The sequence below is a fragment of the Martes martes genome (assembly GCF_963455335.1).
Source record: "Martes martes genome assembly, chromosome: 15".
NCBI lineage: Eukaryota > Metazoa > Chordata > Mammalia > Carnivora > Mustelidae > Martes > Martes martes.
In genome coordinates, this window is record NC_137903.1 from 28,396,272 (window position 1) to 28,419,446 (window position 23,175).

General features: G+C 53.1%; 1 protein-coding gene across 2 annotated transcripts in view; it reads right to left on the bottom strand.

The window, feature by feature from the left end:
* Positions 1 to 21,500, bottom strand: part of NAV1 (neuron navigator 1) — a gene marked incomplete at its 5' end in the record, with an annotated part of 175,319 nt that extends 153,819 nt beyond the window's left edge. For both annotated transcript variants that reach the window (XM_080824032.1, XM_080824031.1), the window contains 2 exons: positions 16,325 to 16,425; positions 20,779 to 21,500. In XM_080824032.1, the coding sequence (XP_080680158.1) occupies positions 16,325 to 16,425; positions 20,779 to 21,500 (823 nt within the window). The remainder of the gene's footprint in view (positions 1 to 16,324; positions 16,426 to 20,778) is intronic.
* Positions 21,501 to 23,175: the final 1,675 nt, after the last annotated feature.

Sequence of the window (23,175 nt, forward strand, 5' to 3'; positions counted from 1 at the left end):
TCCCGCTGGCCGAGCACTGTCCGGCAGCTCCCTCGCGGCACTCCGCCCGCCAGCTTGAGTAGAGGCTGCGGGCTGCAGCTCCGAGCGCAGGAAGGAGGGGAGGGGAAGGCGGAGGAGCAAACAGGAGGAGGGGAGGAGTGTGCGCGAGGGAGGGAGGTGGGGGAGAGCGAGTGTGTGTCTATTTCTGGCTCTGGAGGGGGGTGGTATCTGCGGCAGAGCTCCAGGGGCGGATGGGTAGGGGGTCGGAGGGGCGATAAAGGATCCCACCAGTTTTCCTGCTAGCTTTCCACGCGGAGGCGGGACCAGTTCTCGGAGGGCACCGTGGCCCTCTGCCGCGCCCAGAGTGTGGGGGGCAGTGAAAAGGATCTGTCGTGCGGATGTGGGATGCAGGTAAAAGGGGCTGAGACAGGGCAGCTCATGACGCGGGGGGGATAGGTGGGCTCGTGGGCCGGGGAGAGATGCTGGGAGAGGGGTTGGGGAAGCCGTACTATTCAGTTTGCTGGTTCTCCCACCCCCACTCCAAACCGTGGCGGTTTCCCTCCAGGAAACTCCCAATATCATCGTACTTCAGTCTCGGAGGCTCTCGGCTGCCCTCCAGAGGTTGGGGATACTCCCCGGGGTAGGGCAAAGGGGATGGGATAGGGGTGGCACGGAGAGACAGGCCCAGGGCTGACGAGGGAGGGGGCTCAGGGCATGGAGGAAAGGACCAACCGCCTGGATCAGGAGATTGGATTCCCATTCTAACTGACCTTGTCAAAGTCACTGCACCCCTTTGGCTGGCTCTCTTCTCTTAACAGTGGTTATAATACCAGCTTAATGAGTAAAAGGGCTTTGGCATTGTAAAGCGCTTTGTCAAACCTAGGAAATCAGTTGGAGGCTTAGCACGGGTCCCCTGCAGGCCTGATCTAAAGTGGGACTGCGGAGCAATTTAAAAAGACAACATTTCCCGAGCCTTTCTCCCTCCTGCCCCTTGGACTCAGGGAAGAAAGATGGGGGTAGAAGGGGTAGAGTCCAACAGGGATGGAGCATTGGGCCTCTGGCTGTCTCTCAGTAGAGGGCGACACTGCCCATTCTCCCATGGCCTCCCAGGTCAGTGCCAAGTTGCCTGAGCAAATGGTTCTCGGGCAAGAAAATGAGGGACAGGAGAAAGCAGAGGGGATGTCTCTGGCAGCAAAGCTTGCTCCAGAAGAGGTGGGCCCCAGACGGAGCCACACACTGGGGACTGTAAAGCCCTAAGAACTCTTTTTTTTTTTTTTTAAGTTTATCTAATTTTTTAGTAATCTCCACATCCAACATGGGGCCTGAACTGATGACCCTGAGATCGAGATTTGCCTGCTCTTTCAACTGAGCCAGCCAGGCACCCTAAGAACGCTTGGCCAGAATGTGCTAACCATCAGATTATCTGCCCACCCCATCCCCAACCTCCCTCTTTCTAGCTTCCTGTCTGTCTCCTTAGAATTTGAAGAGCCCTGTGCCTGGGTCTCATGGCTCACCCACTTTCCTAGTGCTAATCATCACAGCCTGCCTGGTGTGAGAGGTATCGGTGTGCATGTCTGTCTCCTCCACCAGCCCTGAAGCTATCTGGGTACACAACTGTGTCTCTCAGTGCCTCGCAGGGAAAAGAGGCCTCGGCTGTGTTAGTAACGTGGATTAGGAGGCCCGAGTGCTATACACCGGGTCTGTCCCCTCTATGACTCTTGGGTCCTGGTAGTGTCCCCAGGCCTCTGACTTCCATAATCCCAGGGCTGGACTGAGATACCGAAACATCTGGAAGGACAGGGATCATCACCGAGAGGATGTGCTGACCACAGCACCAAGAACACACAGTTCTCAAGCAAAGGGGTGTTTGGTAAGAAGCATGGGCCCTTGGCTGGGCTTTGGTTGATACAGAGAAAGATGGAGATTTCTGCCCTCAAGGAATTCGATGTCTGACAGGGAACACAAGACAGACAACACAGATCTGGGAAAATAATCATCCTGACTGTGAAAAAGCAATATCACATACACCAACACACTCATCACAGAGAGACAGACACAGGTATGTGTACACTCATTTCAGGAGTGACATGAGAGAGACAGAAAAAGCAATGTCACATACACCAACACACTCATCACAGAGAGACACAGGTATGTGTACACTCATTTCAGGAGTGACATGAGAGAGACCAAGCCCTGAAGAACAGGGACCCTGGCCGTCTCATTCACTGTCATAACCCCAGAGGCCGGCACTTCCTTACTAGATGCTGGACATGTGGGAGCGCAGGAGTAAGACACTGTGCTGGCAGGCAGGACAGGTGGAGGAGGTCTTGAAGGTTTCCTGGAATACTCAGCAGTATAAACAGAGAAGGGTTCAGACCAGGAGAGAAGGAGGCAAGAGGTTGTTCAGCCTTGTGCCCTGCTGCCTCAGAGGAGCAGAGGAAAGGGTCGGGTGCAAAAATTTTACCAGAAGGTCCAGGGGGTGCATGCAGATTGGCCTCGGAGTCTGCGTCTAGCACTTAGGACACTCAGGGGTGGAAGCAAGGTTTGAGATCTCAGGTAGGGAATGACAAGCAGTGGAGATCTGGTTAAAGGGACTTAGGCGGTATCGTGCCAGAACTTTCCCCGGGCACAGAGAGCACCCAAAGGGTGAGGCCAGTCCTGAGATTTTCTCTCTGGGCAAGCATGAGATCCTCATGCTTATGCCCAAACACAAGATCCCAGCTCAAGGAAGGGACTGTCAAGTGCCAAGTGTCCGGGTAACCACGCCCTTCCTCCCCCATCCCAATGTCCCCACCTTTTTTTTTTTTTTTAAGATTTTATTTATTTATTTGAGAGAGAGAGAGAGAGAGAGAGGTGTCACAAGTAGACAGAGAAGCAGAAGCAGGCTCCCCACTGAGCAGAGAGCCTGACTCGGGCCTCGATCCCAGGGCCCTGAGATCATGACCTGAGCCGAAGGCAGAGACTTTACTCACTGAGCCACCCAGGCGCCCCCACAGCCCCCACCTTTAATGAAACTGCAAACAATCACTTCTCAAGTCCTCCTCCTTACTCCAAGATCATTCTCCAGTTTGCACCAGACATACCTAATTCAATCATGCGGGAACATCACCTCTCCTAAAAATAGCGATTTGAGAATCTGGGGATCCTTGTTCTCTGATTTACCAGGATACGGTAGCTCTTGCTTATTGTCTCTATGTACCTTTCCTGTATATAAAATCATCTCCTCTTTAGCAGACAAGGAGAAATTAACTGGTTGCCATCTGGCTGAAAACCATCATTTACACTGTGGTCCATCCCGCCCAGTGCGTACTTCTGTAGGCAGACCCAACGCTGTCTCCCCCAGGTTTATTTGGCCTCTCGTCTCCGGTAGCTTCGGAGGTTTGCTCCTGTCAAATTAATCTTCAGAACTGCTATGAGGCACTGTTCCACTTGTTGCTCTGTCCCCCTGCCCTTCCTTGTCCCTGCATGCCCACTGTCCCCAGAAGCTGAGCCTCCTTTCTTCCAGCCCTCACTGGTCCCTGCACGCAAGCCCTGTCTCTTCCTCATCTTTATTCCTTTTTTTTCCCTCTGCCCCTCCTCTCCAGGGATAGCCCATGCCCCAAATCCCAAGTCCTTTCCTTTCCTTTCCTTCAATAAACAGCTCCTGAAACTCTGCCTCCTTCGAGGAGAGAGGATTGTCCAGAATAGAGGCACTAGCCCCTCTCCATCCCCTCTCTAATCACCTCCTGCATGAGAGGCCTCCTGTCAGTTCATGAGATGGAAAACACCTTCCATGCTCATCTCATGAGTTAAATCAGTGCTAATCCCCTCGAGCGCTGGACCTCTCTGTCCACGTCCACCGGGTTCTGCTCATCTTCCCGCTGCCACTCTCTAAAGGGCTGTGCCATGGCCATGTGGTGGCCTCTTTAAATAGTCATCTTGGCATTCTGGAACTTTCAGACGCTCCCTAGTGCGACCTCTCCCTCTCTCTGGTTCTTTTTTGATTCCTTTCACATCCCTTGAGTTTCCCACCATGCTCTACTGCAGTGGGAGCCTCTGCTGCCGTGGCAACAGCCATTCCAGCATCAGTCGATAAAGCCAATATGTGCAGAATGTTTCCTCGAGTGATTCCTAAAAAGAGAGGGACCTGCCCTGTCACACCATCCCCAAACCCGCCCACTCTGCCATTTCCGCTTTCCCCAAGCCACAGAACAGATAGGCTGGGGATGGTCGGATCAGAAAGGTCCTACATGATGAGGGAGAGGCCTGGCTGGGCAGAGAGTGGGTCCTGGTGATGTCAGTGCCTTGTGGAGGGCAACTGGATCCTGCTCGTGTCTGCAGAGAAGGTGGGAAAGAGGCTGGCTTGATATCATGAAAGTCCCCAATTCCCAGCTCCCCAGAACCACTCACCATCCCACTCCTCTGTCTCCAAAGGCAATGGCACTTTCTGTGATGAGGTAGGGTGAGGGATTTGACCACATGTGTTGACCGAGAACTTGAAGCCATCTGAGGAATGAAGACATAGGCACATAGCCAAGGAAAAGGCATGCTGTGTGATTTTACATTCTCACACCATGTGCTGGGAAACAGATGCAACCCAGGTTGTCTGTGGGGGGGTCTACGGGCTCCCCCCTTAGATGGGGGAGCGAGGAGGACAGGAAAATGTAGAAAGGAGAGGTGGGCAGCCTCCACCCTGTTGACCTTGAAAGGTGACCTTGGGAGAAGAGGGAATCTGAGGCAGGTGAGTCCACACTTGGCTCCATCAAGGGCCAAGTCAGAGCAGGGAAGAGGGAAGAGTTTTCTGGATATCTGAGCTCACAGTCACGATCTGGAGAGCACGAGCTAGCACCTAGTCCCATGGCTCTGCAAGCCTAGCCCACCCACCCTGGGCCAGGCCAAATGAGTGACAGGCACCTTCTTTCAGCCGCCAGCCTCAGATCCCTATAAGGAAATTCCTTCCTCACCTCCCTAGCAGATTCCAGTACCTATGCCTTTGTGGAAAGCCCTCCGCCCCCTTCTGCCCTTTTCTCTGCCCTGTCATTCCCCTAAGTCATGCCACCCATCAGCAGGGACTTCTTGAGCACAGAAAACGTGCGCAAGGCCAGGCCCGAGGCTGCTGAAATGGCCGGTGCTTCGCACCGTCCGTCTCCACCCAGACGACCAGCTCCCCATTGCTCATGTCCTGTTCAGTGCCTGCTAGGTGCTAGCTATGAGGAGTGCTTGAGGACAGACACAAATTCCTGCCCTTGTGGGACTCCCAGTCTAAGCGAGACACAGACAACAAATGAAAAAGAAATGTTAGCCACTACAAAGTTCTCAGGAGTAAACAGAGCAGGAAAGGGAATATGCAATATCCAGCGGTAGGGGGTCAATTTTCAATATGGCGGCCAAAGGATGCTTTAGTAAGAAGGTGACATCTGAGTAAAAATCTGAAGGAAGAGAGGGAGCAATTTATATGGATATCTGGGGGAAGATTTCCAGGCAAAGGGAACAGCCCGAGCAAACGCCCTGTGGGAGAGTACGCCAGGCCCACGAAGCAGGGGACAGTGGCAGGCGATGAGGTCCCCATGGAAGGCCTTCTGGGTCATGACAAGGACATGGCCTTTTACTCTGAGTAGGATGGGAGTCACTGGTGGGCTGGGAGCAGAGGAGTGACAGGACCCAGCCTCCCCCTGGAAAGGGTCACTCTGGCTGCCGTGCTAGGCTTATGGGCAGGAGAGTCACAACAACCAAAGTGAGAGAGGACAGTGGCTTGGAAGCGGGTAGTGACTTTGGTAGTGGTGCAAGGTGGTCAGACTCTTAGTTATACTCTGAAGCCGTTAGAATTTGCTGATGGACCAGGTGTGGGTGTGCGGGATTGACAGAATGGGGCATACCCCAAGGATTTGGGCCTGGACAACTCTTAGACTGGACCGGCCATCAGTCAAGATAGGAAGACTTGAGGAGAAGCTGGCTTTAGGAAAAGGACTGGAATTTTCTGTTCTCCTCGGCCCTTCCTAAGGCCAAACGGCCCTCCCCTAGGACGCCTTCCCTGACTCTCTCTACATGGTTCACTGTTACCACTTCAGTAACCTCTGGACATCCAGAGCCAACATTTTTCATTCACTCATTTGTGTTTCCCAAGGGTGCATCTTTGGTTGGTCTACTGATTATGAGTTTTTTCTCAAAACCCATCACGGCTCTTTGCACATAGTGGGCTCTCAGAAATAGTTGGTGAATGACGACCAAGTAAATGAATGAATGCGTGACTGAGAACAGATGTGTGGGGATTGTAAACAGCAGTGACCTCTCAGTACCCCGTGGCGAGAGACACTGCAGCTGGTGTGCTGGAACAGGAACCAGGCTCTGGGATGAGGGCCCGGCAACGGTCTTTGCTTCCTTCTCTGCAGCCCTGGGCCACAGGGAGGCCAGCAGACCCTCTCTTTGCCCCTTTAAGGGAAGCTCCAGTTTTTCAGGGCAATGACCCGGGGACATATCACAACTGAGACCCTCTAACATCTCTATGTCTGCTCTACTTGGAGGTGTGGAGAGTTTTGCTCCACCTCTGGGAGACAGAGGCAAGAGTGGGCAAGGTGTCCTCAGAGCCCAGGCTCCCTGGCAATATGGAATCTGAGCCCCACCCTTCGCTGCCATCTGCAAAAGAAAAGGGGCCAATGGACATAGTGGTCCAACATGGACACACCAGCTTCCTCATACCTCCAAGGGCCTCATCCAGGAAGTCTTCCCAGATTGATCCACTTGCTTCCTCCCAATCCACTGACTACTTTGCTTTGCCAGGGCACTGGTAGAAATATGGATTCTGCAAGGCCCTGGCTCAGCCTCTCTGGTCTCAGGAGGCTCCCTAGCCCAGGGGTTGGGAATTTTTCTTCCGGGCCACAAGGTCAGCAGGGCAGGCTTAGAAGAGATTTGCTATTTGCCTGCCTGTTGGGGGGAAATCAGGCTCAGCAAACCAAAGGCTGGGAGTGGAGCCAGGGATCATAGGCCTTAGTCTACCCTCTGGCCTAACTGTCTCAGGGAGAGCTTCTAAGAGGGTAGAAATGCTGAGACATTCTAAACTACAACCCACATTCCTCAGAGCTCACAGCAGCCTGGATGCAGGTCCTCTGAGCCTCTAGGCCAACAGGACAGGGAAGAAGCAGGATGAGCCTACCAGCGGTGAAATGGGAAGGGCAGAGAGTAGACCCTGGGAAGGCAAGAAGTCACCTCTCGTCATACAAGGACACAGGACCCGAGCCTGAAGCCCAGCACGTCCAGCTGGGTGTAGGTGGACAGGGTGCCGGACAGGGCTCTCCAAGTCTGATACCTGCTGGGACAGGGGCCAGTGCTGACCCCGCAGAGCACTCCAGGCCTTCACGGCTCTGGCTCCACCTTGCCCTCCAATGCTTCCTGCCTGTCCTCTGGTCCAGGTCTAATCCCGGCCCTGCTCCCTGTAACCTGGATGCCCACTGCACCTGAGGTCTGCACGGGCGTCTAGGAGCGCAGTCACATTAAAACTGGCCCACAAGGCCCTGGAGTGGGGACAAGAACAGAGGATTACTCCCCTGGTGAGTTACAGCACCACCAGTCCCTTGACCGCTCAGCCTCATGCCCTTTGTCCTGGGGTCCTGGTCATGTCCAGTGGACTTGGCAGTACCAAGTACAGGACCCCTTCAGGACTTCCCTCTTCTCAAGTCTTAGAGGTCCCGGTTCTCTTCTTGACTTGCTATGTGGCCTTAAGAGAATGCTTCCCTTCTCCTGTAACGAAATGTGTTCTCTTTGGTCACGTAAGAAATTAGGCGGAAGTACTGGGTGGAGAACCCCGACTCTCACAGCTCATGTTCTTACAGCAGGGGAAGGCCGAAGGAAAACACCTAATCTAGACGACTCTGAAATTGCACTCATTTAAAATCAGATCCCTGTGCTCCTTGGGCTAATAAAGAGACCAGGATAAGAAGTCTGAGATGTTTCCCACATGTGTTTGGCTTGTATGTTGCCATGGGAACTGTCCCATACATATCCGTCGGGGTGTTCATTGCACACTGGGTTCCAGATGAGCTCTGCAACACCCAGGTCCATTGGCCTTAGACTAGGACCAGCCCAGATCCGTTGTCATGGCAATCAGAGGCCTGTGAGGCGGGGACGAAGAGGAGGGTGGCCTGTGTGTGTGCAGCTGTGCCCGTGTGCTGGCTGGAGATAGGCAAACGGCCTGGGTGCATGTACCTCGTGATGCGGGCAGACCCAGAATCAAATCCAACCTGTCCACGCAGAGCTGATGAGTTTTAAGGTCACTGAATCACAACGCTAAGTGGAACCTCCAAGATAATACTCAGCGTTCTGCTTTAGAGCAGAACCGACCCATTTGCAATAAATCCCATTATCTCACTGTGGGCCAAGGAAACCCAAAAACCTGATGAGAAAAAAACAGAAGGTCCCAACCTGATGCTGTCAGGCCAACACTAGTGATATCATTACAGAAGATGAGAACTTTCCAGTCTGGTTTCACAAACGGGTTTAAGAAAGTCCAGGAAACCAAGTTTTGTGTGGTGAAGAGTCTGTTTGTCTGGGGAGACACATCGTAACTCTAACCAGATTCTGAAAGAGGTTCCTGATGCTAGAAAGTTAAAAACGACTGCAAGAGCAGGGAGAAACCTTCACCCAGCTGACCCAGGACCCGCTGGGGACCTTCCACTGCCCTGGAGACAAAGACGCTGCCGTACCGCGGCTACGCTCATCCTCTCAGTGCGCACCTCTGCGCTTTGTGAGAATTTTTAGGTTTTTAAAGAGACCTTAAACCTAACACAGGAATGCCATGGATTCATAGTTCACTGAATTTTAATAGAATAATCACTGGCAATTACTTAGTGTATAAAAATTGCTCCGCAGATGTTAAGAATAGTCATGGGTGTGATGGGTGGGAGTTTCAAAGCCTGAGGAGAACTCTGCCTTTCACCCGGCCTGGTTTCATCCCAAGGAGCTAACCGCCCCTGTGCTTCTTCCTGCCTCCATGGAAACCCAGATTCTCAGGCGGGAAGGATGCAGGGAGCTCACTGGGTCAAGCTCCTGCCTCTGGACTGTGCCAGACTCTATGTGAATGCGAGGGCTGCTCTCCCTCCACATCTGATGGGGCTGAGCTCTCGTCGTGCTGGCAAGTTCTCTTACCTATGGGTCCGTGATCATTCTCCCCACAGAACACACTCGTCAGCTTCTCCAACCCTCTGTGGAGGTGGAATGGTTTTCATAACAGAAGGGATGACTAAGACTAACCACTTCTCTGTCCTGTCCCCTACCCCCCCACCCCCCCACCCCACCCCCCGAGCTTGGATTACCCCACATTCGCTGACCCTCCCTCTGCCCTGAACCTTTCATTATCTTCAGCTCTCTCGGAAGCACGGAAGCACGGGGCTCCCACAGCCCCGGAGCCACACACAGGAAGGCGGGGTTTTGATTCCTTCCTTCTCTTAAAGGACTCAGGACAAGGAATATTATGACTGGGGGTAATTCTCAGCACTTAATCTTCCTGCTTATTGTGTCTATGTCGCTCACTGTCTTCAACTGCCTCTCCCCAGAGCTCCTTCCCTGTAAGCCTGCTGGGCGGCCTTATTGTTTGGGGGCGGGGAGGTCTCTCAGTGGGGGGCCCTAATCCTCTTATCAAGGGGACGGGGGACTACAGGGAAGGGGGGGGATGCTGTGTTCCGGTTTCTGCCCATTCGGTGGTGCCAGAGGGAGGGACTAACGCCTTGCTTGGAGCTGGTGCTCCTTGACATGAAGCTGCCTACAGGCTCTCCATCCTCCTGAGCCTTCCCAGGGAGACCCTGTTTCTCAGCAGTTGTGAAGAGGAGTGGCCAGCTTTTGTCTCAAGGGATGGGACAAAGACCTGTGAAGACAAGTCTTTAGGGCACCACTGAAGTGGGGTTCCTCTGGATTGGCCATGAAAGTTTCCATTGGTCATGGAAGGACAGTGGTGAAAGTTTAGCAAATAGTTCAGGTTCCTTCCTCTTCCCATGGCTGAAATTTCTAGCAGCCCCAGAGCCCCCCTGGACAATGCTCTGAAGTTGGACGGGGTAGTCAGATCTGGAGAGATTCCTAGTAACCAGGCCTACCCCCTCCCAGTATGTATCCTCTTACTCAGGACCTTCCCGTGGCTCACAGGCACACACTGAACTAAACAAGAGGCCAGGGTTTCCCAGGAAGAACTAAAGCAGTTCCTCTCAGTTGGGAGAGGTGAATCTCAAGAAACCTGCCAGGAGGAAGCTAAGTCAAGGCCAGACAGGGACAGGGGACAGGGGACAATTCTCTAGGAGAACCACGGAGGAAAGTTCATCACCTTCCTCTTCTACTCTTTCCTAGTACTGAAGACTCGGGGTGAAGGGCGGTGGTCTGCAGACTGCGGCTGTTTATATTCTTATGGGGTGTCAGGAAGCCGGAGCCTGCCCTACTCTTGGGGATGGGAGACACATTCCAGACTTGGGGCTTCTCCAGGGCTACCAAGCAGATCCCATCTAGCTGCAAAGGCTGTACCCCGCACTCCTCTAGACTGCAGGCTCCCCAATGGCAAAGGTCTCCCCTGTTCCATCAGGGGTGGCCTCCACGTGTCTAGAGCAGCGCCCGGCACCTCGTAAGTATTTACCAGAAACTTCGTGGATGGGTATGAATTTCCTCTGCAGTTGGGTGGTACAAAGGCCCTGGTCTTCTCGGGTGGAGCAGGAAGCAGGGAAGCGAGGCCCCGTCGGCCCTCTGCATTGTTCTGAGTATTCAGGTCATGCAGAGCCACTTGCACACCTTCTAGAGTGGGAGCAATCTCAAGAGGGAGCAGTGTGGTTGGCGGTGGGGGGAGGGGGCGTCCAGGATATCCAGACTCCTCTATTTTTGACAGTCCACTAAAATGGCTCCCACTGGGTCAGATGCTCTGCTTGGAGATTAATCCCATTCCCAGCCAAATGCTGTCTTGGGGAGAAGTCACTCAGCTTCCTCCCGAGAAATAGAATCCAGATCCTCTAGTTTCTGTTTCAAACTCCTCTAGCAGGGTACCTCAGATGACCTCACTTCTCTGGCCTCGTCCTGCAGAGACCCCTCCTAGAGCTAGGCTCTGTCCTGGTCTTCATTTCACTGCCCCTCCCAGGGGCACCCCATACTTGCGACATGTTCCCCTCCGGCAAGGTCTTGGCATGTATGGCTAAGAGCACGACCACCAAAGACCAGCTATCTGGCTTCCAGTCCGGGCTGGACCACCCTGGGCATGTCGCATAGCCTTTCCTCATTTCCTCATCTGCAGAATGGGTATGTTAGTAACAGCACTCTCCTCGATAACAAACAATAACACATGTTAAACAGTTACTCTGTCCCAGGGCTCCTGAAGCACTTTATACATTGGTATATTTGGTCCTCATCATGAAGGTACTGTCATCATCATGGAGGCACAGAGAGGTTAAATCATTTACCCAAGGCTGCCCAGCTAGCAAGTGGTAAAGCTAGGATATGAAGTTGGGGAGTTGTTCCAACTCTCACACGGTTGTTACAAGGACTGAAGGTGCTTATTGGTGGTGCCTGATTCAGAGGAAGCCACAGCAAGTGTTAGCCACCGCTCTGCAGTGTAATGATTACCTCCCCTCTCAGCTCCTAGAAGTCTACTTGGTCCCAGACGGCCACCCTGTTTATCCAAACCAGGCCTCCGGAGACCACCGAACTCCCAAGCCTCCTCTGGCCCACAGCGGAGCAGCCTGAGCCCTGACAGGAGAGCTAATAGCATTGCCCCTGAACTCGCTCTGTGTTTTCTAGTCAATTGTCTGCATGTCCCCTCTCCACGGATGGCTGGGACATCAGGCTCAGCTCAGCCTGAAAGTCCCCAGAGGGCAGGGAACACAGCAGTGTGAACTCAGCATGAAATGACACAGGTTTGGGATGACAGAGAGGCCAGCGACATCCCGGGGCTTGCTCACGGTGAGGAAGATGTCAGCAGGACTGTGGCTCACTGACCCTGTTTCCTTCCCCACCATTTGGCGGAGGTTAAGGGAAACAGTGTGCCAATGGCCCAGTGAGTGCTGGCAGCAACAGGAAGGCAGGCGAGTAATGCTGGAAGGCTGGAAGGCAGGACGTTTTGACAAGCCTGGATTCAAATCCTGGCACAGCCCCCTAGCTGTGTGCCCCCAGAAAGCTAGTTCGTGTACTTCTCTGAGCTGGAGCTTCCTCATCTATCCCACAGAATAACACTACCACCTGCCAAGGGTTGCATAAGGTGCTTATGAAGGACTTCATGGGAAGCATCGAGCACTGAGCCCTGCACCTAATAGGTGTTCAATAAATGGTAGTCATGGTTACCATTTGGTCATTTTAGTGTTGGGGACATCAGAAGGCAGGGATCCTGGCTTCAGCAGCCCTCCTAATGAACCAGGCAGTCGTAAACAAGTCTGTTTCTCTCTGAGCCGCATCTCTCCCCATGGAGAATGAGACCATACGCGGATGATGTGTAACATTCATGAGAGCTTTGACTTCCCGTGTTCATGAATGTTCCAAGTCATTGGTAGCCCTGGGATGCTTGGATTTGGCCTGGAGCTCCCAGAAGAGCCAGACCAGGGCCTTGCCCCACTGCACTGGAGCTGCCTAAGAGCCCAGAACAAATTCATCTCCCAGAGAGTGCAGTGGCCAGACCTCTCTCGCCCCCGGTGGAGGGCACACCAGGTATGCAAGTCTTCTCAGTAGGGGGACTCTATCCCTGCTGCCAAATCCGCAAAACACGAAAAACTTAATTTTGGCTTAAAGATGGAGTCTGCTCGGCAAGGGAGAAGAAAGGAGGAGAAAAACAAAACAACTCCAGCATGAGGCCAAACTCTACTCGCCCCTCCTATTCTATATATATCAACCCTTGTGTGAGAAGCAAGGCAGGGAGGCGGCTCTGGCTCGTTCCCCAGCGACACATGTTATGATGCGAGAAGATCCCTTCATTATGTGTCCACTTAGCGCTCATTCAAACATGCCACAAAGTGGAAGTAATTAAGGAATCTGTGTCACCCTTGGGGCGACCTTTCCCAGTCCTCCTGCACACAGCCTCACACATATGGGCACGCAGAAATGTCAGCACTTCCCTTGGCTTTCCAAATTAAGATCTGATGGTGGCAACCAAGGGGAGTGTTGCCCGACGGGACCAGCACGGGGCCCTCACCGGCACAGCCAAGCAAGCTGAGAGTGGCACATGCAAAAACCCAGGGGCCAAGGGCAGAACATCTCTGGAACACAGGAAGGCCAAATCCCAACACCGCTGTATGGTAGCAAGTCATCGTGAGACGTTCTCTTCCTGCTCTACAAAGCTTATCCCACCTCATTGGGACTCCATCCCGAGGCAGAGTAAGTAAGAAAGTAGTACAAGACTGAGAAAGGTCTTAGTCTTCCCTGCTCCCCTCAAGGCCCTTCTGTCCCCCCGGATGCCTGAGAGGACCATACTGGGAAGAGATCCGAAGAAAGGCTGGTTGCTCCTCATCAACCAGCAAGAAGCAGGCCCACAGAGGATCAACGACTCCACGCGCCCTGACCTTGGGTGCCTTATTCACTCACTCAGTTCACCATTTCACCAGACACTGATCAGCCAGCACGGTGCCAGGTCACAGGGAGCAAGACGAGTTCACAAACAAGAAGGAAGGATGTTTGAGCTATAAAAGAAAGCAGATCCGCCCCTGGTCGTGTACAGATTATATGGGAATCACATGGTCAGTAACCGTGCTGGTTCTGTGGATGACACCAATACAGGACATGGTACTCTATTCTTCAGGGCACCCAAATATCCTTCTACAAATCGGGGGGCATAACACCAGGGTCCTCCTCATGCTGCAGGGCCTCATGAGGGGCAGGACTGACTGGGCTGCCCGATCAGCTCCAACAAGGGCAGGTCACTGCCAACTGATCCTCTGGGTCGGGCTTGCATGGGTGGTTCACTGGTAGAATTCTCACCTGCCCCTGGGTCAGGCTCACTGGAGTGAATTCTCCAGACTATGAACCCCTTGAAAACAGGTCAGAGTCTTATTCATCTCTGGTTGTTTTTTTTTTTTTTTAACATAAATGCCATTTTTAAGTTTTTATTTATTTTTTTTAAAGTGGGCTCCATGCTCCATGTGGGGCTTGAACTCATGACCCCAAGACCAAGAGTAGCATGCTCCCCCGACTGAGCCGGCCAGGTGCCCCTCATTCATCTTTTACCTTAGTGTTGAGCAGTGTTTGGCACAAGGCAAACACTCATGGATGGTTTGTTGACTGAATGAAAGAAGAAATGAATGAATGAATCGTGTTGTGCTCTGAGTGGAGTTCAGAGGTAGGGGAGCAGGGCGTAAAATGGAAGCCGGCCATCATCTCTCTTCTCATCTCTGTTTTCTTCAGGCTCAGAGTGCAGGTTCCCCTACAAAGCACAAGCAGACCCCAATTCTCTCCCACCATCCAACCCATCAAAATGCCTGGCATATGCTTGATCAACAAGGATCGCCGTGATGACGAGGGAGTGGCCAAGCAGGGGCAGCACTGAGAACCTTGTTCCTCTTCCCCAGGAGCCTTGGAAGAAACAAGGGCTTCTTTCTCCCTTTTCTCACCACCTCCAAAGGTCCACCAGCACTCCGCCTCATGGAGGAACCCAAGCTGGGATCTCTCGGACATGCTCAGAGCTGGCTGGCAAGGATGGTCTTCCAGCTGTCGAGCCTGGGGGATTCCTAAAGCCAGGCTGCGGCAGACTCTGAAAGTCCCAAGTCCTCTCTCCAACTCATCGGATAATGATTATGAACGAGTGCCTGGTTAGGTGGAGAGCATTAGACTCCAACAATGTGGCATACACATAAGGAAGCCATTACACTAACAAAACTGCAAATGTAAAAATAGAGCTCTGCATAGTTTCCTGGTTACCACATTCTAATTCTGATGGTTTTTCGGTGCCAGTGACATTTGGTTTCCTTTGTCCCCCGCCATGCCCTGGTTCCTCTGCGGGTGTACTTATGGTGGGAGGCAATGGCTTCCTTTCTAGATGCCCAGTCTCTACCCCTATAAACCTCCTCTACAAGGCTTGCCATGGAGGGAGTGCTGCTGCTCTGTCTTCAGGGTCACAATGGACCCAAGACCACTGCAGGGGCCCAAGCTGGCAGAAGGCTCAAAAGAGCCCAGCCCCCAGCCTAGAGGAACACCTAACCACCTGCACAGAGGGGACGAAGAAGGCAGGAATGGCATCCTACTGGGGTCCAATGACATCAGGGTCAGGCTGTGTTGGGCGCCCCAGCTTTGCCCACCAGAGCCAAGCACGGAAAGGAAGCTAAGACAAAACCTGTGGACCACCTCAGGTTTGTCCAAAGCAAGCTCATCCTTTTCCTGGGACAAGCCGCCTTTGGAAACTAAAGGACAGACAGAGCCGGTGCCCTGGGTGTGGAATCTTGAGTACTTCTCCTGTGTGCCACAGGCATCCTCAGGTATTTTTTTTTTTTTTTTAAGATTTTGTTTATTTGAGAGAGAGCAAAAGCGATCACAGAGGCAGAGGGATCACAGAAGCAGAGGGAGAAGCAGGCCTGTCGCTGAGCGGAGAGCCCGCTTTGCCCGGACCCTGGGATCATGACCCGAGCTGAAGGCAGACGCCCAACCGAATGAGCCACCCAGGCGTCCCGCCCCTACATATTTTTTAATGTTGCAAGAAAATCAACACACACACCTAAACCCCACGAAGAGTTTAGAATCTGACCAGTCTAGGACCTGACCTATGGCACATGAGCATTCACCCATCCGCTCACCTGTCATTCACTCAGAGACACCTGCTGAGCCCCGGCCGGGGGCCAGACACTGGCCTAAGGATGCGCCTGGGGACACGCAGCGTCTCTGCCCCTATAGACCATCACTGAGCTCCAGTTTCGGGGCTCTTCTTGCTAAGCCCTCACTTTCTGGCTCCAGAGGCTCAGTCGGCAGGTGACATGCTGTGACTACAGTGTGCCGCAGGGGAGGGGACAGGTGTGGGAGTGGTGGGAGAGGCAGCAGCTGTCAGGCAGTTAGCCAAAGGGCTCTGAGCTGCCTCGCTGGCTCCCAGGGCCTCCGCTGTTCATCTGGGCTTTGCTTGGAACCTGGCTCTTGGTTCTTAGTCTCCCAGCTCGTTACCTTTTTTGTCATGGCTTTGGTGACCCCTGGACCTGAGCCCTGGTAAACAGGGCACCCACTGGCCACTTCCCTCTCCTGACTCTGATGTGCCCCTGGATTTGATGGACCAACCCTGGGTTGAGGCAAGCATGGCGAAAATTCCAAGTACAATTCGCGGGCTGATGTCTCATTGCGAAGGGAAGGACCTGTTTAGTCAGGTCACTTCTTTCACAGGGGCAGTGAGGAGACTTCTAGTCTGGTGGCCTCCCCACCCCGGGAGGGAAGTCTTTCCTCACAGAACACTCACCTGTGCAGAAGCATTCCTCAGTCCCACCGGGGCAGCTGGAGTAGCCATCAAGGACCCAGCCAGCCTGAGGGAGGGGGCCGGGCTCCTGGTCTGTCTGAAGCCTGTGGGACAGAGAACGGGGGGTCACTCATCGCAGAGGCTGTCCTGGCCTCGAAGCTTCTCCAAGGGACTAAGGGAACCCCCTTGGAGCTCGGTTCTTCTCCCCTGCTGGCGCTCTGCCCGCCTCTGGACTGGGCCTTCCCCGGTGAGCATGCGTACATGTGCACACTCAGCAGGAAGCAGGGCTTGTGCAAAGTCGGGCCAGGGGTAGGGGCAACAGGGGAACTCGTGAGGGCACTGGGGCGCCTGATGCCAGTCACCCTTTGCTGTCCCACCCATTCCCAGGAACACAAATCGCCCACAGGACAAAGGAAACCCACAGTAACTCTAGGCCTTGGGTCCTGCACCGTGCCATGGTCCCTGCCCCCAGGCTGTGCCCAGAATATAGCCAAGTTCATACAGAGAGGGAAGAGCTCCCTCTGAAGCCGACCGAGTTCACTGACTCCTTATGAGAGCTTAGGGGGCACGCAGGCCTCCTTGGGCTTGCTCACAGTCCAGGCAGTGAGGAGTCAGGGAAGAAGGAGGGGCAGGCTCAGCTGAGGTCACAGCGACTCCCGGGAGGCTAAGTCCGTGCTGGGCCACTGTGGCAGCAGGAAGGAAGGGTGAGGTCTCCGGGCACCAGCTCCCAAATGCACGCAGACTTCTGAGCACAACCCCAACCGTACAATCGCTCCCAGGAACAAAGGCTGTGGGAGCTTTTATTATAGGCAATTACCCTGGGCTCTCAGAGCTGGCCCGCCCACCCGTCCGCCCGCTGTCTCCAGCTAAATGGACCCTTTGGCAGCTTGGCAGGAGGGGGAGGGGAGAGCTGTGCAGGCAGGAGGGAAAGTTGACGTCTGGTCCTGGGGCTGGGGGACCCTGTGAGTCCCCAGTGCTACTGAGTTTGTCTCCCTCTCTCCAGTTTTTCCAACCCAGATGGCTGGGACTCTGGGCTCAGCTCTGCTGTTAACTCGCTGGGTAATGCAGAGCAAATCTCTTCTCCTCTGCCTCCCACTTCCATCATGGGTAGAAGAGGTGACCTCCGAGGCCCAGATCAGTCTGGCAGTCCAGGGGTACGTGAAGTGTTTGCTGCCCCTGCAGGGCTCTCCCTAAGCCACGCAGGCAGCGTGAGCTGCTGTGTGTCTGCAGGCCCCTGAGCTGGGGGCTTGCGCTAGAGCAGGATGGGGGGTACTCAGACAAAGCAGGAGACCTCATCTTGCCCTGGTCAGTCTGATGGGGTCGCTCACCACTACTGCCAATTCGATACCAGCCTGATGTTCGAGTCTCAGGGGCAAAGAAAAACTGGAGTTGGTTGGTTTCTTGGAACAAATGAATATAGACCTGGGCTTGTGACAAGATGCAACATCCTAGTGAGAAAGCAATGGAACATTCTACTGAGGAGAGGGAATTCTAGGTAATGTACACGTTTCACTCAACAGCATCATATACGTAGAGCTAAGCACCACCTGACCCAGCACAGACAGCAAGAAGTAGCATTAGAGATACAAAGAGCTTGGGGCGCCTGAGTGGCTCAGTGGGTTAAAGCCTCTGCTTTCTGCTCAGGTTATGGTCTCAGGGTCCTGGGATCGAGCCCCGCATTGGGCTCTCTGCTCAACGGGGAGCCTGCTTCCCCCTCTCTCTCTGCCTGCCTCTGCCTACTTGTGATCTCTGAGTGTCAAATAAGTAAATAAAATCTTAAAAAAGAAATTAAAAAAAAAAGTCAGAAGCTCTGCTTCTGTATGGAACTATATATACGAATCACGCATCCACCCAGGCACAAAAATGGCTGCCTTACTTGATATTACTAAAAAAAAAAAAAAAAGAAAAGAAAAAAAAGAAATACAAAGAGCTTGCTGTCATGCTTGTTGGTGCCATAATTATGCTGTCAGGCTGAGTGGGTGTGCACTGGCCCAGGGGCACCCAGGAAGGCAGCCTCCGTATCTCTAACCTCAGTCCTTTCTACACTCTCATCTCTGCCTGCCTCCACCTCCCCAGACTAGGCCAGGGCCCCAGGCCTCCCCTCACTCTCCAGCCCGAATGGACAATTTCATCTATGCCAGAAGTTGGTTAGAGGTTGAACCAGGTAGAAGAAAACCAATAAGCCTACCCTCCTGACACCACGGACTGTACCCTCCTCACTGAAGTCTGACCGAAGGCCAGCCTGAGGTGGGAAGGAGAAAACTATTGGAAAAAGAGAACACCTGGTAGGTGGAAAAATGTAGCCCCAGAGCAGTGAAGCTGTAGGGGGCTCTTTTCCAAAAGAGCAGAGGAGAATGAGGTTGAAGATCAGAGGGAACCCGATGTATGAGAGCAGAGGACCTAGATTGCGGACTGAGAGGCATTTATGCCTTCTCTGGGGTCCAGAAAGCAGGGGTGACCAGAGAGAGGCAGTGGCGGGTCAGAAACAAGGCAGGAGACAGGCTTCCTTGGGAAGGTCAGCACCCGGAGCCTGTGGACAAATATGGCTAAGGAGGATAGGGCAGGGAAAGAGATGGCTGACAGACCTGCTCCCTGGAGAAGCAAGGGGGCAAGACCAGGCTGGAGACAGGAGGGAGGGGAGGAGGATAACCTCTGCTTCTGTGAGCTGCTGGAACTTTGCAGAAGGCCAAGGTCTGGGCAGTGGGAGGGACAGGGGTGCAGGAGATTTCCATGAAAACGGGATGTCTGTGCCTTCTAGAGAGCAGATGGCACTTCCTTGGCTATGCACCTTGCAAGGGTAGCCCAGCCTGGCCCTTGGCAGAGGGACCCTTGGCAGCAGCTCCAGGCCCCGCAGGGTGTACTGGGCTCCCACCCACCGGCCAGCAGCACCTAGGGCTGTCCTCCCTCCCAATCCCCCCTTGCCCAAACCACGATCCTCCCTGCAATCCTAACCCAGGGCCTGAAACAGGCAAAGTCTAGGAGGTGGATGGTGAAGAAAACCGCCCCTTGAGGTTGGTACAACACATTTCCATTTCTGTTGAAAATGAAAACATGCAATAAATGTTTGCAGAGTGAAGGAAATGTGGTTCTATTTAGGCTGCACTGAAATGTTCAAAGGAAGAAGTTTTGACCTCTTTGTAAAATGTCAGAGTCTAAATCTGCCAGGGGACGTGTAGGGTAGATAATGTAAAATCTTAAACAATTTAATGCCTAGACACTTTTCCCAAAGATTGAATTCAAAATGAAGGACATTAGGTAGAAGGAAATCAGGTAGGAGAAGAAAGCCAAAAAATCACCAGGGAAACACTGTGCTGATGGGGAAAAGGCCATCCAAAGGAAGGTCAGCCCTGCGTGCGTGCTTCCCTGAGTCCGCTCGTCAGCTGGAGAACCTCGGCGGAGGTCACAGGGGACAGACAGACAGATGGGAGGAGCTCCTTAGGAAAAGGAACAAGGGCGGCTGTGTGGGCGGTCTGTCAGGCAGAAGAGACACTCCCAGAGGCAGGGATCACCCAAGTGAGAACTTGCTTTGATCAGGCGACCGCTAGAATTCCTGCTGTGACGGGAAGCTCACTGCCTTATCAGTCATTTGTAAACCTCTCGGGTTGCTGGAAAGTTCCTCCTCCTGAGCTTCGGATCTATCTCGGGCGGACTTCTAACCGCGATGACGCCGACTCAGGGCTCTGGAGCCGTACCAAGTAAATCTAATTCATCTTACGACGTGACAGCTCTTCAAATATTTGAGAACAGCCCTCAGACCCTCTCTAAGCCTCCCTTTTCCAAAGTAAACTGCTTCAGCTCCTTTAATCATTCTTCCAACGCCTTTTTTGGATCCCTCATCAACCTGTTTGTCTTTCTTGAAATGTGTTTTTGGGCACCAATGCCTTTTAAAATGTGGTGTTCCTCACTGTGATACTCTGTAAGAGGCCTGACCACATGGCGAATAGAGTGGGACTCTTGGCTTCCTGGGCCTGGGCCCCGGATGTATGTTACTGTGGTGTAAGAGTGCCTGGAACTTTTCAGAGACCGAGTCACACTCTTGGCTTCTAGAAGTGAAAGCTCCTAGCAGTTCCCCACCCCCCTCCCCAGATGCTCTGCAGCCCCAGAGGAACGCCAACCCCCACGCTGCCCCCGCCACCGGCCAAGTCCTGGGAATGGTGTACAAGCTTCTCTAAACCCCAGATGTAAGTGGGTTTCTCCTCACACCAGTGCAGAGAAAAAGCCCAGGAAGTCAGGCTAGCCTGGGAGGTATTTAATTTGCATTTGAGCATTTCTAAACTATGTGACACTTAGTAATTAGAATTTGGTTCATTTAATGTGGCCATTTGAGTAAAGTAACACTTTTATTTAAAAAAGGATATATATACTTGATGGACTGAGGTCCCCCTCCTCTTCAGGCTGGCTGCTGGGTCTCCGCTCCACGCCTCCCTGCTTCCCTGCCCCGCTGCTCCCCAGCTCACCTGTACTGGAAGGGGGCCACTGTGGCTGTGACTGGCTGACTCTGTTGGTGGGCTGAGGCGAAGCTGATGACCCCCGGGGTGGGGGAGGGGCGTTTGCTCTGCACAGGGCTGCACCCCGGGGAGGAAGCCCCGGACACTGCCCCAGCATCGGGCTCCAAAGACCTTGGGACCCCTGAACTTCTGTAGCTTGTATCTCTTTGATCCTTTCCTGGGTAGTTAAGAGGTCTTCGACCTTCAGGAGCCCCCGGTATTTGAGTTTCTCCGCGAGAGCTTGGTCGGGATGGGCTCCTGCCCCGGCTCTGGAGGACTGGAATCCCTTCTTGAGCCACCTTCTTCTTTCCCTGGGTGCCTTGTGTCTCCCCAACTCTTCTGGACCCAGCCCAGCTGGAGAGGGCTGCTTTGGGGGTTGCCCTGGGACTGCTCCATGGGGAGCTGGAAAGGCCTTCGCCACCCTCAGCTGACTCTCTCACCGTCCCAGAAGACTTCGGGGAGCCTCTCCCCCGGGAGGCCTTAGGAGAGGAGTTTCTGGAAGGGCCTCCTGCCTTGCCCAGTCTCGGCGAAGCTGCACGCTGGGGGCTCAGGGCCAGGCCGGCCTGGCGTGGCCGCAGCTGGGGAGAGGCGCCCGGGGTATGAATCCTGGTCTGGGAAGCAGCTCGAGGCACAGGAATGGAGGAAGTATAGTGGGGGCGGCTGGCAGAGTTCACGTTGGCCATCCCATTCATGGTTAGCAAGCAGTAGTGAGGACTAGTGTCCTGCAGAGAGAGGAGAGAAAAGAAGATCGTTAGGCACCGTCCCAGGCTTCTGTCCCTGAGTGTGTGAGGATGATGCTGGGGTCAGGGGAGGAGGCACCGGCATCCGGGCCGGGCGTCAAGGCTCTTGGCTTCACATCCTGACTCGGCCAGCGCCTGCCTACCTGACTCTGGGCAAATCCCCATTATCCCTTGGCTCTGAAACGCTGCTCTGAAGTTCAAGTGCAGACCGTATGTGAAGTGCTTTGTGAACTATGATCCTCTGTACCAAGGGAGTTAATTTAACTTTCCCTGCTTCTGCTCCCCTCCACTGACCGGGTATAGGCTCTCCTTCTCACAACCCCTCCCTCTCAGACCCTTCCTTGTAGCCTGAGTCTAGAACCCCCCACCCACAGTAAACCAACTGCCTTGTACCCTCAGCCTCTTCTCTGCATGTTCCTTCCACCTGCCACTTTATCTGATGAAAGCGCCCAGGATACCTATCCAGTGGAATGTCATCTTCCAGATCCCATTGGGCTCAAAGGTGAGGTAGACAATCTTAATCCTCATAAATCATAAACTTGTGAACCTCCCCCGACCCTAGGCTCCTGCCACCTGGCTCATACCATTCACTGGTCCTCGTTGACACCACCTCCCCTGTCCCTCCCCATGTCCCCACTCCCTCAGTCACTGGAGATTTGGGCACTGGGCTCACAGTCTTCCTCATAGCCATTCCCTATGTACCCTCTGGCCCAGAACTCAATTTCTTCTCTCCCAGACCTTGGTCCATTAATTATCCCATCCTTCTTCCGTATCCTCAACCTCTCCTCCTCTACCAGCTTCTCTTCCCCACCATGTTAATTAATGAATTAATTGCTCTATTAATCACTTTCACTTCCAAGGGAATTTGAAGCCATTTACAAAGACACAATCCATCAATTCCAGAGAGATGAAAGAGTTAAATGTAGGAAATGTAGAAAATGAAACCATAAAAGAATCTGCAGAACATATGCATAAATGTTTCCATAATTTTCTTGTGGGAAAGGCCTTTGGAAGCCCCACGTCAGAGGCAGAAATTATAAAGGAAAACACTGATAGACTTCGGTGCATAAAAATGAAAATCTCTGTATGGACACAAAAGCCCTTTTTAAAAGATTCCAGCTATCAATAAACTATGAAAATACTTGCAACCTATATGGGGGCCAAGGGAATTCTACCAAATCAATAAGAAAAAGCAAATACTCCATAGAACAAAGAGCAAAAGACGTGAACAAGGAATTCACAAAATAATACATACAATTGGCCAAAACCTAACAAAAACAAAAGGTCTCCTTAAAATTGAAGAGATATAGATGAAATGTCATCATGTTATCATGAGGGTGGAGACAGAGGACTTGTGGGCAGAGAAAAGACCAGCACAGTATGGCTGGTCCACTGAGACCCCTGGGGTGCCCCCTTTCATACTTCAGACAGAGCTGTCAGCAACTGCGCAGGATTGGCTATGTCTGTTCTCGACCCTTCCCTGACCTTGACTCTGTGGTCCAGGACCAGTTACAGGTAAAACTGTGAGAAGTCCATGTAGATCTCTAAACATTGATGGATTAAGAGTCAGGGCTTAGAGGACTGCTCTGCTAACAGATGAAATAATTTCCTCTAGGAAGAGAAATAC